The sequence below is a fragment of the Acanthaster planci genome, linkage group LG12 (genome assembly GCF_054643075.1).
Source record: "Acanthaster planci isolate LZ-2023a linkage group LG12, COTS_SCS, whole genome shotgun sequence".
NCBI classification, from domain to species: domain Eukaryota; kingdom Metazoa; phylum Echinodermata; class Asteroidea; order Valvatida; family Acanthasteridae; genus Acanthaster; species Acanthaster planci.
The window spans coordinates 12,344,125-12,359,163 of NC_141788.1; the positions used below are offsets into that span (position 1 = coordinate 12,344,125).

The 15,039-nt window shown below is 41.1% G+C and overlaps 1 protein-coding gene across 12 annotated transcripts in view; it reads left to right on the forward strand.

The window, feature by feature from the left end:
* The window catches only part of LOC110988048 (terminal uridylyltransferase 4-like), a 179,533-nt gene that overhangs the window by 157,987 nt on the left and 6,507 nt on the right, over positions 1 to 15,039 (forward strand). For 7 of the 12 annotated variants that reach the window (XM_087144097.1, XM_087144094.1, XM_087144096.1 and 4 more), the window contains 3 exons: positions 484 to 1,092; positions 7,774 to 8,321; positions 9,405 to 9,776. In XM_087144097.1, the coding sequence (XP_087000223.1) occupies positions 484 to 1,092; positions 7,774 to 8,321; positions 9,405 to 9,776 (1,529 nt within the window). The remainder of the gene's footprint in view (positions 1 to 483; positions 1,093 to 7,773; positions 8,322 to 9,404; positions 9,777 to 15,039) is intronic. The other 5 variants (XM_087144099.1, XM_087144100.1, XM_087144101.1 and 2 more) reach the window with 5 other exon arrangements.

The following is a 15,039-nucleotide window of genomic DNA, read 5'->3' on the forward strand; positions in this document are numbered from 1 at the left end:
GACATAGTTCAGTGCATAGGTTTTTCTGTTCAGATTGGAAATCCAAAATTTGAGAAAGGGATTGATTGGTATCTTTTCATACTGCCATGCATATTGCTATGCACATAAACAACAATGAATCAGCAAAGAAGAGAAAATTGAGTCCACTCAAATGGACAAAAATGCAAGACTTACAAACTAATGTAACATTCAGGTTTTCTTCCTAAGATGACATCACAGTTTTTCTCTTGAATATGGAAATACTCGTTGCACAAAAACCAAAATTGCCGTAAAATACCCTTTGAAATAGTCAATCAAAAAGTTGGAAATAAGGTTAATTGAAACACACGGGTACACTTTGAAAGTTTGTATGAAAACATATTGATTACAGCTACCCTTAAAATACTGCAAACAATATATCTTACTCCTCAAAGGGGAATTTTTGAAATATTGGTGCTGTGAAGAGACTTAACAGTAAACCAGAAATCCATTTTTGGCCTGCAGGGTCATGGCTTGCGGAAGGAGAATAGTATTGGAGATAATTGGGAACTGCATCTAAAGGAAAAGAAACGGCAAAAGACACCGCATGTAGATCAGAGCAGAATGTCTAAACCACACAGTGGAAACAGCAAGGGACTCGTCCACGTAACTAGTTCCAATACAGTTCCAGTGAATGCTAAAAATGTATTGAGTAGTTGTGTTGCTTCAGCTGATTCAGAACAAAAACCAGTGAGTTATTCTTCATTACAGAATGAGCATGTGAAGGTTGAGCAACCATTAGCACAGACAACAACTTCTCTATTACATAAAGCACTGCTGGAACCAAAGATTCTTGATAGGCAGTCATTTCAAGATATACAAAGACAGCAGCAGCAGTATCTTCAAAATGCAAGGCAACAGCTTGTTCATCAATCACAATCTTTTCCATCCTGCCAGTCTGCCCTGTCTATAGTCAGTACGTCCTCAAAGAATGCACATTTGGTTCAAGGTAGCCCACTTTCTTATGAACAGCCAGACTGCCATCAAGAGCATTCACATCAGCGGCAACAACTTCCACAGCACAAGGTTCAGCAAGTGTTACCACAAGAAGAACAGCATCAAAGAATTCATAGTGTAAGCCTATCACTTCTTATATTTTTGTAATTTTGAAGAGTGTATTGTCCAGTGAACCAGAATTGTCCAGATGTATGTGAGATTTGCCTTTCATACATGTAGCAGTACAAGATGTGGCAATAAAGAAATGAAGACTTAATAAACATAGCCTTCAGTTGTTCAAAGAATGAGATAGGACTTATAGTACGGCAGCATACCAAATTTGGGGCACACATAGCTTGATGCATTCCCTCAACATTTAGATATTAAGGCACTCATGATATTACCCAGGTGAGATGTGGCTGCCATATTCCGTAACGGCTGCCATCAAAATGACCACTAAAGTTATTTTAAAATTACTAAGGGCTCAGACGCTATTGGGAAAAAAGTCTGAGGGTATTCTGACCACTGGTTCTTTTGAGTTGATAGATTTGTTATGATGTATTGTGTGGACTGCATCTTAAAATACTTGTTTCAAAATAATCTTTGGGAGTTGGGTTGGCAAGGTAGTTCTTTCTTCGCCTTTCACCTCTGTGGCCCATGTTCAATCTCCGGTTCGGTCCACATGTGGATAGGGTTTTCAGTCCCTACCTGACTTCTGTGGATTTTATCCAGAAAAATTTCCTTTCTGGTGTTTTCCTCCCACCTCTAAAACTGTAACTTATTGCCTTTTCTCTACAGATGCGAGTGGTTGTAGGTCATTTTTTGGCTGCCCAATGCACCCTTAAATGCCATCAGCTCAACCACATTTAAATGTTTGCATTGTACTATGTGTAATGTCTTAATTGTACAGTGCATTTGAACACATCTATGTGAAATTTACACTTTAACAAAACATTATGAATTTTTAAATTTTCCTTGTTTTCACATTCTTCTTGACATGTCTCCTTAACTAAAGGTTTTACAAAATTCTTCTCGCAAGACCTTGGGTTGCCTGTGTGTAGGTAGCCTTTTTCAAGATGGGTTATGGTACTTTTTTGTCGAAGGGAGATAATACGGCCTTATGCATGGGACCCACGGCAAACAAGCTACCATGTTTTATCCCAGTGCTTCAACCTGCATACAGTACAATTACTGTAGCAATGTACAGTAAAGTGTATGTACTGCAGTTCATTTACGAACATACACGTGTACATGCTGTACAGGGCCTGTCGAGTAGAAAGCCAACCACTTATTGGGTCTGTAGCAGTGTCTTTCTTTAATTTTCTTCCAGTTTTGCAAGATTGTTTTTTTGGGGGGAGGATAATCAGGTATGCAGGGTATGAATATCAACTACTAGTCTTAAGCCCATCATATAAAACAAGCTTTCAAAGAATATGAATGATTCATTTTAATGGACCAATTACGAGCTCTTGAATAACATGACATGTACATGTAAATCATGCATATAGCTAGCAACAAGGTGTCCAGTCGCAAAATGAGTATGAGGGTGATATTCGTAACTTAACATTTATTGTGTTTACGGGTATTTCATTCAATGAAATGTGGGAAATGGCAACCCAATCATGACAACAGTAGGATGAAGAATTGTGGAGCCCTCAGTACAGGAGTACAAACTGAGCATTCAAAGACTTTCACCCTTGGTGATAGTCTATTATTACAGGGTTACTTCACAGAAGGTACAACAGTCTGTTAATTAAACATGACCAATGTCCCGCACTGACCATTGGAGAGCTGTTTTCACTTGTACTCTTTTAACTGTAGTGAGTTTTGCTGGCTTGGTCAAAAACCATTAAGACATTGGGTTATGGACTGGAGCCCAGGCAATGTATGGGTGAGTGTGGGTAGTGAGTATTGATGCACAGCATTTGGAAAAGGCATGCATATATATACACACACCGATGGGCTATACCATCGTGAACAGGTGTACACACCGTATATTCTGTTGGCCAGATTTGCACAATATCTTGGTCTAGGCTTATATGTGGGATGTTTGGAGATTTTTGAGAATCAAAATGCATCATTTTTTTAATGTTGTAAAATTTTTACTTTTGCTCAGAACTTTGATTTTTTGGCATGATTTTTAACGCGACATGTTTTAGCACATATATGGGAAGGCAACATGCCAAGGACATTTTAATTTCAGAGCTTAGAAATGCGAATATGTTCTGTTTCAAACAGACGTGGAACGTCTCAAGTTTTTTAAATATTATGAAATTAATTTTGAAATTGCAGTGTAGTGCTGTCTATCACAAAACGAAAAGGACAAGTCAAGGAAATCATGACCAAAAACCTGGGTTTAACAAGGGTTCACAGTGTGAGTAAAATAGACACAAGAATGAAGTAATGGCTGTACAAGGTTTGTAATGTAAACATGTTTTTGTGGAAGTTATTTACTTGGTCTGTTTTAATTTTCTTTGTTTTGTGGTTTTAGTTTTGTTTTTTACATCACATCCCATATTTAGGGAGGACAGTGCATTAAAAATTGAAATCACTAGGTATGAACCAGAGTAGCATCTCCAAAGTAACCTTGGAACTATACAGTTGCAGCAAACCCTTTAATGTATATGTACATGCATACATAATGTTCTTTTTACATAAAACCAATGGCTCAACAGAGGAGACACAGAGTCCTCATGGGAAAAGTTCTTGATTTAGAGTCTTGGAATTGTAGCATTAGTGTCAGATGACCAGTGGGGGCACTAGCACGGATCCACACAAAAGCCGTGTGGTGGGCCCTTGCTGGTTAGCCTGGGAGACCCGTTGCTGTGGTGCCGGTGTAGAAGTGTTTTCTAGGTTACATTGTTTTGGGTGGGGTTTGGCGTTTATGCCAGACAGGAGTAACAGTGTGAAAATAAACGGCTGAGAGTCACAAAAACCTTAGCAGAAGTCTTCATAATGTCTTTCATCAGCTCGAGAAAGACCCATAGAGGAGGTTCATGTCACATTGGTGGCAGCGGCGGCACGCTGACGGAGAAGACAGGTGAATTTTTCTCTCTTTTTTTCTGGCATGTACAACCGAGTCAAGTTCGTCTGACATCCAACTCGCCAATCAGCAGGGATGTGGTCTGGAATAGGGCCTCAGAAATTGTGGGTCTTCCTGGTGGACAGGGGAAAATGCCGTTTATCACTTTCGATGAACTCAAGTATTTTTTCAAGGGCCAGCTCAGTGAAAAGACACTGATGAACCGGACTCTTTTTTTCAAGGATGTTGGCCAAGAGAGTTTTACTCTGGAAGATGTGGGCAGGAAGGGAGTAGTGAAAGTGAGAGAGGTCAGATGGTGAGTGTCATACCATGCATGGTCTGCACCAACATGGTACGTGCAGTAGACTGTGAGAAGAAGCAGAGTTATGTTCTAGTGGGAACATTATCGAGTTGCACCTTTCAGTGCAGCAGGAGTAGGGCTTAGTTTTGGGACACTCAATGATGTTATTGTCAGTTCACCTAATGTCAGGGCCCACAGGGAACCGCCCCGTGGTAAAGATGGCAGCACAGCAGCTGTGGGTGTTGTTGCAGGGGGCGGGGCTTCATCTTGAGAGTCCACTCCTTTCCCATACTACAGCAAGTGCCATGGGGAACTGCCCCATGCTAACGATGGCTACATAGTCAAGCTGTGCGTGCTGTTGCAATGTGGCCGGGGCTTCATCATGGGACTCCCCACATTTTCACTCTACAACTACAAGTGCTAGGATGTACAAATAGCAACCTTTTTGTGCAAATCCGAACCTAGTCTCCCACACTTGGTGCTCACGGGCTGTGGCAGCCTCAGTAGCAGGGGCAGGAACCCATGTAAAAAAAATCCAACAACAGATGCCATACGGCAGACAGAAGGGACCTTCCCCAGCAGCACTGAAGTCCTCCAATTCACAGTGTGTCAAAACCTAGCCTTCAATCCGAGCAGGTGTGGTTGTTCGGCAAATTCATAACCAACCCCATAACACGACAATCTACAACAGGAGTCACATCACTCATGTTCGGTCCCCATATACTGTGCATGCATTTAGTTTGTGTATTTACATGCATAATAGTGACATGTTGGGGTACAAGTTGACTTTTACTGCATTGCACTTGTATGTACAAAGTCAAATTGCCCACCTAAAAGACCCAAACAAAAACTTTCCGTTCTCATCCATACGGTTTCCTTTTTGCATGATACTTTCTCATTAGGGAGTTCATGATATTCCTCACTATTCACAAGTGGAGAAATGTCATAGAAAACTCGGCAGAACTGAAAAAAATCCCTTCTAAAATGTTGGCTTCACTTCCAACTTCTGACTCTATTACTTTTGAGGTACGTGACAAAGACAGGCAAAAATTTGGCAGAAAATGGATTTTTATAATGTGCAAGTTAGCGAAAGGGACTTTGAATGTTTCAATTCTAATCGGTATGGAAATGAGGGGCAAACAACTTCATCCAAGCTTGATGTTGATTGATTACCTTCCCGAGTCAAGAGCCATTTTATTGGCCTCTGGCGCTGAGGATTCAGTGCGCATATGCGCACCATCTAAGTGAGGGGCATGAACAAACGTGGCGTGGAGCCCCCCCACGGATGGACACACTGGATGACATGGAGCTGGATGTCAAAACTCCTCGGGCAGAAGGGTCTACATAATAGTAGGGCTACTTCCACCTGAAGCGGCTCACCCCCTCATTTTCTTGAGAAGGCCTGCTGCCGTTTCCGGGAAGAACTCATTCGGCAAACAAAAGTCCACCAGCAGCCACCTTCCAACGGTGGGGTGCTTCAGTGCCAACATTTCTACCTTAGCATCCTTGTTTTCTTCATTAATGTTCAAGTAAGCATTTTTTCTGTTTTCCCAGTGCTGGCGGGTCTGACCTAGAGGCAGTTGACGTTACAGTATTTTCTGGGCAGATTCCTGAATTGAGAGGATATTTTTAAAGGGAAGGTTAACCACTTCCTGCTGGGCGACCCATTTTTTAATACATAGGCCTCTTACATGAAGCTGGGAGCCCGAAACCGGGACAGAACTGGGCCTTGTAACAAAAGACCGTGCTCGGCACAAAAGATTGAGCTGCTGGGCATTACTGGCATTTTTTCACTCTCAATAGTGGAGATAATCCAGCCTTGTTTTGAAACAGTATACCACAGTTTGGGGCATTTAGAGTGAGCAGATTACCACCGGGGACAAAAGCGCTCCACCACCTCAGCGATGAGCTACACAGCACCGCTACACGCTAATCTGGCCCCTATTGAAAACATATTGATAATATGGCTGATCAATTGGAGTTGACGTGCAGTGATGCCCACTGCAATGCTTTTGCAGTGTGTGACCTACAACATCTGGATATGGCACCATGATCATACTGGTATAGTCTGAGAATATGTTGGAGGCAGCAAACGCTGAAGGCTTCAAGATCGAAGGAACCTCTCCTAATAGTGACAAGGAGAGTTGCTGACAACCCACAATGCTCTTGACATTGCTCTGCATGTATTCATTGGTCTTATGCTCCAAGTAGAAGATGCAGAGCAATTTCCTCAGGAGTTTGGCTATAAATGCCTGGATTTGTCTTTCTCTGTCAGTAGTATCCACCCGTATAATTTGACAGAGACCACCAGGAATTTGAAGAGTCTGCACTTGGCAGGAAAGCCAGTGGTACTTTTCCACAACTTGTTGAGTCTGGCCATTGCCGCAGTGGCTATGGTGGTCCAGGTGCAGCCATTCTGTGACGGTTGCTCCCAAGTGTGGTTTAGTGTTCATGAAATACAAATGTTTCCTATGTTGTCATGCATAGCTGTTTGCAATCTTGCAAATTCTAAGTTGCCACAAAAAAGCAAGAGCAGATATTTGTTACAATTGTTGAACGCACTGTACAATCTGGAACATGTATGCCATTACTTACCCTTGATCAGGCAGAAAAGAAATCATTTGGTAATTATACATGTATTTTTATTAAATGGTCATCATTACCTAATAAATCACCCCAATTTTCATTTTTCATCAGAAGTGCAGAAACTGCTGTAAATACACATTGTACAAATGAGGTGTTCAACTTTGATAATTTAAGAATTTATTTTCTAATACTTGACTTGACTTGAAAATATGACAATAAAATTGGGTAACCTAATCACGGTCTCCTTACAGGCCTTAATGTCGTGTCAAAACAGCTCGTTGAGCAAATCCTACATCTTGAAAAAAGGCCAGGCATTACAAAGCACTTGCATAGTTATGGTGTAAGAAAAGACACTTTGATTACACACTGTGATTGGAATTGATTATAAGTTCAGATATATAAACAAAAGTTATAGTCCCTGGTGGACTTGATAAAATTATGTTGCATGTTCTGCTCGTTCAGTTGTGCTAGTATGTATTACGGACGCATAGCAATGCAGAAATCCAGAGGAAGTGCAATGTTACTGAGGGATGTTGCAGGATTATTAGGTACAATTTGGCTAACATTCTATGCTGCAACACCTGCACCCAGTGTGTCCTTTTATACATCAGTGAGGCAAAGCAGCAACTGGCTAATAAGAGTCACTGAGCTCCTTTGAAGCATCAGGCAATCCACCCAGAGCTCTCTCACCAATTTCAGAGAAAAAAATGTAATAATGGACCTAGCTAGAATTATCTGGAGGCCTGTGCCATTTGTAGCCTTATTCTTCGTATAACATTTATGGCCTAGCGGATGTTGGAACTGTCATATTGATCTAGAAAGAAAAAGTTTTTAATTTGTCCCATATGATAGGTTTGTGATTTTCTACATATTTAGGATGCTCTCTATTGGTGTACCCTTTTTCTTATAGGGTCAGGAGGGAGAGATAACACCAAAGCAGTTTCAGCAGCAACAGGAGAGGTACCAGCAGCAACAGTACTACCAGCAGAAAGGGAGGATGCAGTACCACACACGGCAACAGGAAAAGCAGGAGCACCTGCAGCTACAAGGTTACCAGCCGCAGTGGGAGAGGCAGCTTTATCACCACCAGCAGCAGCAACAGTATCACCAGCAACAGCAGAGGCAGCAGTACCAACAGCAACAGCGGAGGCAACAGCACCAACAGCAACAGTATCCAAATCAGCAATGGCAGTACCAATATCAGGAGGGGCAACAGTTTTCTTCTCAACCAAAAATACCTGTGCAATCTAAACAAAACCAACCCTGCCTAGTTCAGGAGCAGCAAAGCACTGGTGGAAGATTTAATCTTGAATGTTTCAATCAGTTGGCACATTCTTTGTGTTTTCAACAAAGTCTGCATCCAAGTGAAAAGCCTCGGACTTTACAAGAAATTGAAGAAGCACAGCTGAGAAAACACCAACCAGAGCACAAAGAACAGATAAAACCCAACTTCACAGTGTAAGCTACCTCGCTTTTATTTCAACAAAATAAATTCAGCTCTTTAAATGTCTCCGTAAAAAGTTACAGAAAGGCACAAACTGCACATTTAGTAAAGGGTTTTCTTTAAAGAGGTAAAGGGTTTTCTCTTAAAGAGGCTTTTTTGCAGAACATCAACTGGCTGCTGACCAACATGCAACAGCATTTGTTCAAGTAATTCGTTGTGTGAATCTAACAACAGTGTCATATTTGTATGATACTGATATTGTGAATGCAGAGGCAGCATTGTCTAACAAGCTCTTCATCGTGATGGGTTTGAAATTATGTTTTTAAGCCAAAAGCAAGAAAACAAACTCCTCTCAACTCGGATGAAAGCTTCAAAAGTTGTGATTAAACATACGTAATTTTTTGAGCCATATTTTGAACATTGCAAGTAATGCACTCGAGTCGAAATACATGTAGTGAAGCTCTGTACCATAAATCAGTTTTACACTTTAATATCAAAACAAGTTTTGTAGTACACATTTAAAAATGTTACCTCCTTAATGAGGCTGTTTTATTTGTTGAAAATCAAAAAGAAAAAAAATTGGAAAAAATTGTTTTACAAAATTGCACGTCCTAAAATTACATTGGGTGCAATGGAATGATAGGGCATTTATGAAACGAGTGGTTCAGGCTTTATAGTCTTCACTGGTTCCAGCCATTTAAGGAGACTCCGGCCATTGCCGACTGGTACCAGCGAAGCCAAAGACTAAGCCGAAGCCACCCGTTTCGTAAATGCCCATAGGAAACCTTTAAGTCAAGTCAGCAACGCGAAAATCAAATCAGCAGGCACTTTCTGGAAATAAAAAATCTTAAAAACTGTTCATGTTTTCATTCTGCCGTTTTTTTTCTTCCTCAAGCTTGTAAAGCAACAACTCATTTTACAATCTTCCTGAGCACCTTTTTTCTTAAAACATTTTCAAGTTTTGCCAGAATTAATTTTCTCATCTGTTTCAGAATCATCCTGGTGGTGATTCACAAAAGGAGGAGGTTGCATGATACGATATTCCCAAATATGAACTTTCAGACTTTCTTTTGAATATTTTTTCTTTCTGATCACAGGTCAGAGCATCATAATGGCACAACTGAAGATCAAATTTTCCTCTTGTCTCATGTGGCAAACTCACCTGCTGTGTCAGCAAGGATAGAGGAATCCCCTTGTCTGAACAGTCAGGCGTCAGTTCATGGTATCAATCCTGATTCAGCACAATTTGGAGTTTTACAAGGGAAAGTTTGGGACCAAAATAGTCAGCCAATTTTGACACCTCCTACTGGACAGAGAAGTCTTGGGGGCAGTGGTTTGCCAGTTAACACCAGTCAATTGTGTCAAATGGCATGTGAAGTAAGTCCTATCACGTATCAATATAGGACTAATTTCGAGGAGAGTAATATAGGAAGTGCACTTCTTCAGGGTGTTGGCATGCTGCAGAACAGGTGGGTCACTTTTCTTTTACAGTAATCTACAAAACATTTCTTTATAGCAAACAAGTCATCCCTGTTTACCGACATTTTCACACCAGCATGCAAGCTTACAAAATGTGCTGAAAAAAGTCATCCAAGCTACACTTTCCACGACCACTGTACCCATACAAAGGGCTGTGTAACACATAGACTCGTCCCAGTGGTTTTTGGGTTTTTTTTTTTTTTTTTTTACTGATGCATTCAGTGTGCGTAGGTATCTAACTACCATAGAACAACACATTCTCAATCTTGCTGCTTAAAGAGTACCAAAGTGTCACATCATTTTGAACTAGGCAGTGTAGTCCAAATGAATGGAGCACCTGCATGTGTTGGTTAAAAGAATCTTTAAAACTATCTCTTATCTAAAAAACTACATAAAGATTGCTAATTATGTCAAAAGCACAAGTTAAGTTCTCCTTCATACCAGGCAAAACAAAAATAAAAGTCGGGAGCATCCAATTGCTGCTTTTTTTGATGACATCACAATACGGCTCTGCAATTGTACAACTGTTTCATTATTTCGGGTTGAATGCGCCCACATGCATGAGAGCTGTGCTAGCTTGAATTTAACTGTTAATTAAGAGAGGTACGACAGTAGAGTGACTTAAAAATCACTTTTATTATGACAATGTTGATCAGGGAAGTCAAGTTTATTTCAACACTGGATCGCATTGATGCAGTTGAAATGTCCCAGTTTGAATTGGAGTAAGGTCCCTATGAAATTCATGCAGATGGCCACAGTCATTTGCCAAGAATGACTGGCAAGGAACAGGCAGCCTATTACAGCTGCCAGCTACAGAGCTCTGGGGAGACGAGCCCTATTATGACATAAATAAATTGCTGGATTTGATTGCCGCCCCCTTGACACATTTTTTTTACTCTGAGCATTCTCATGCCAGAACTCAACTAGCAAAATGGTGATATTTTCTAAATGCGAAGAGAAGCTGCCATCTTAGTCATTATATGGGTAATAATGACCCATTCCCTGTTAAATAACCTTTCTACATAAAAGCAATGCAACTGATTTTTAAGATGCAACAGTTTCATCATTGTTGTCAGCCCAATGCATGGCCCTATTTTCCAAACACCCCTCACCATCCACATAATAAGTATTTCTCATCCATGCAGGATTTTTCAACTATGTTCCCCATGGGTTATTTCCATCACTACTACACACTTTATCGAGGGGATTTATGTAGTTAATGCCCCAGGATGTGGGCCATTTCTCAACAACAGTCTCATGAGCTTACCAATTTCTGCTGTAGGAACTTTGCAACATAATACTTGTACCTGTTCAAGGTCCCACTCACATTCAATAGATTGACGTCGCAGGCAGACTAAATTTTTTCCACGAAACCAGAAAAGTCAGTACATGTGTTCTTATCACCTTTAGAGACCTCTTTGGCCTTTACTCCATCCACCAATAGAGATAACCACTCCTTTTTTCAGCAGGCCAATCTATCATTTACAGATATTGATAAGCTGCTTCAATTTCCCCCTCCATCCATGGCTGAGTCCTCTTGACCTCCTTGACCATATATATACAGGTATATGCAAACCTAAACAACCCATATTCCCAAAAGATACAGTGCAATGTATATATTACAAACGAGGCTTTAAAGCAGGTTCATGATAAACAGATGACTCCACCTATAAAGCAGAGGATGACAGGCCTGTTCAATACTAACGATCTGGTCCTAAATAGTACTTATCATCCCCCTCCTCTTTCTTCAGAGGCCAAAGATCTGCTTTGACATGAGAATCCTCACCACCGTAAACAATTGTTTGATGTTAAGACAAAGGTATTAGGCAAAAGACCATTTGCCTTACACTACTTGGCTTTACTTAATGCCGTGATAAAGGAAGCCAAATATCTCAAGATGGAAGACAAGTTGATCTCTGGCATTTGGCCAAATACCCCTCTATAGCCACCCAACCTACAAAAAAATACTCCTTAAACCAAGGTTCAGTTTATCAACCCATGAAGAGCACAGGTCAGTCTTTATTTGTCAGTCCCAAGAAGTTACTGGTTATGACACCTACAAAATGCTCATCCCCTGGAAGCCCAGCAGGTGGCCTCTTTTAAAGTTTCAGTCACGGGTGGTTCCATATTATTTCACATAGCTGAGTTCTTCAAGCTATTTCATTGTGGTATTTTTTGGAATTCACCAGTGACCCTCTTCCTCCTTGATGACTTACTCCTGTCCCTACAGATCCCACCAGCTGAGCTGCTGTGTAGCAGGAATTGAGAAAAGAACCCCATTTCAGTACTCCTTCATGAACCTACTCTTGGTTTCACCTTGATATTCTTTCTTTCACTAAGGAGGTCTGTGACTGCTAAATTACAGTGGAATGCCACTATAATAAACATGATGGGGTCCAAACAAAATGTTTGGTATAGCAGTCATTCAGTAGAGTGATTTCAAGTCACAGATGCACACACCCAGCTATCCGAACTGAAACTCATTGACACGTGTGGTGGGCTTTCCCACATTATTTTCGGTGTAAGGATTTCGAGCCAACATGCTAAAACCTAAATAAAAACACTGAAAGTTTGTCAAATGTATGTTCATCTTCTTTCATTGGAAGTAGACTCATGAAATATGAAATAAAATAGCATTTTATTGCATACAGCAAAAAATAAATAAAAATTGCATACAGCATGTAGCACAGTTACAACGTTTCCCATTGGTAAAATGACATTTGAAGAAATGGGCTACGTCAGGAAAATTCTAATACAGTAGCTCTGGAATGCTGACGTGCTTACAAAATAATGTAATGTCCAAAGTCGGCTACAAAATGTCAGGCAAACATATTTTAAAACAATTGAAACTAGCAAGGTACATGTATTTATTGCAGATTTCTGTAAGTTGAGTAACAAATGCTCGGGTCTATCTGCATATTTGTTATTTGTTTTGCTGATTGTTAAAGGTTCATGCCAAAATCGCCAGCGTTGCATACATGTGCTCTAGCTGATGGCCACCTGTGGATTCATGGCCATACACACGTTCATTTATCAAGAACAATGTAGACCGCACCACATATTGGCCATTGTTCCATCATGGGTGTGATTTTCTTCAACTTTGAGTAATCATCATCAGTTTTATTTCCAAATGTGTTACTTTTATTTTTTTTTAAATTGTAATGGTTGGTAAAAGTGCACGGAAAATTCGGGGGCCACGAGATATTCAGGATACCCAAATGTTTATGTGTTTGTTTTAGTGGCATTCCACTGTATTACATCAGGTCAAAACACTTCCGGATGTAGACACTGTAAACTTGTTTCCACTCTCTGATAAAAGGCTCCCAAGGCAACTTCTATCAACCTGAAAGATACTTACTTTTACGTGCTTATCCATGCATATCAGAAGTTCCTTTAATTGGTTTACGTGGGATTACATACCTGTTTCGCTACCTACTGTTCAGCCTTTTCACATCTTTTTGGGTCTTCACAAGAATCGCCAAATGTTTTCAGCATTTTTGCATCAGAGATATGTCTACCTTTCATGTTCCTGGACGACTGGATTATAGTGGACCCTACTTTACAGGACATTGTCCGGATCCTCCAACAGACAATCCAATTTTCGCTCAAACTGGGTTTTATCTTCAATACAGAGAAGTATTCCCTGACAAGATTTATAGTAAAGATTGCGGTAACACCATGTATTTATCTCTTCTTTGAGTATGTGTGGTTCTGAGAAGAAACGGGGAATAACTCGAAGTTTCGAACAGTGTACTCTGTCCGTCTTCAGGAGACTGCCTGCCTACTGACTATTCCCTGACACATTGACAATCAATATAACTTTGAGCAAATATCAACTTGGCTATAGGCAGAGCAAACTGGATTGGTGCCAAATTGCCCGGGTCCACTTCGGGGATTCCCTTACCTGTTAAACTTTACACTTGCATATTTCTCTGGCTTAAGGCTCCGCACTGCTAGTTTTTACAGCACAGTCAATGCTGCCCTCAGTGCCTAAGCCCCAGCACTTGCATTAGTCTCGTACCTTCACTCTCCTTTCTCCAGTGCCTGGCGGGTGAGACACATAATTTTCACACGCCTGAAGGCTTCTTATTTTCCTTTTTTATCACTAGTTAACATACGTATTACCATTGTAAGTTGATTAAATCAACACCAAGTATGTGTGGTCTGACCTTTCATCTGTTGAAATAAATATGATTCTTCTAGACACGTCTTGCCATTTTCTCTTGACTAGAAAGTCACCAGTTATTTTGTTGTAGGTTTAACATAGCAGAGTCACGCAAGAGTAAGCATGGTGTTACTCCATCAAATTTTATTATGTGTGCAGCGCGTGCCACTGTATTAAATCTGTAGCTTAGCTAAACCTGCAACTTCGTTTAATTTTACCATCTGTAAATTCAGCTGTACTTTACTGTGCTCCTCACATCAAAGACAGTCCTCAAAGAAAAAAATCAGGTACATGTAAGTCACTTACAGGAGATACACCTTCTTGGCCTCTGGCCCCAAGTAAGAATACCCAACATCTGGGCTTGCTTTTTCTGGGCCTCCAGTTCCCTGCGTATTTCAGGCGATAATGATTGAGCCACCCACATACCAGAGACACTTTTTGGGCCTTGAGCCGCCGGCACACTAGGCATAGGGAATTGGGCCACGCCTCCTGGGCCTTTAGCCTCTACTACCAGTAAACTAAGAAGTAAGCGTGTGGATCAGGCCAGGTCCAGAGCTGTGCCTTTCAGGCCTTCAGTGTCCTGGAAATGCTTAGTAAGAAAGGAGGCTGTTCTGGGGACAGCAAGGTACCCTCCGGCCCCCTGGACCCCAGCGTTGGGGATTCTGGTCCTGACCAAAAAAAACAGGATAATTCTCGGTGTACTGGCCCCGCCCCGGATGGAAACTGGGTCATCCAGTTCTCACTTGGACAAGAAAACCAGGTTATTCATGGGAGATAAATCAGGCCCAGATGGAAACTAGGTCATCTGTTTATCATCACAGCTGGAGGGATACAGCGACGGAAGGCATACACTGTCACAACTTAAAAAAGTCCATTATTCTAGCCCCAGCTTTCACCCTCTTCGTAGTCTTGTTTGAGCTATCCGTCCTGCTCCAGTTGGCATGTTGCTGTAGATCTCAGTCTGACAGCATAATACAGGTGGTTTTTATAAGGTTTTCAGCAATTATTGGCCACTATAGCATCTCTGATCCTGAAACCTCCTGAGGACACTTGGCCAGCGAGCGTATTAGTCAGCCCTGCACAGGATA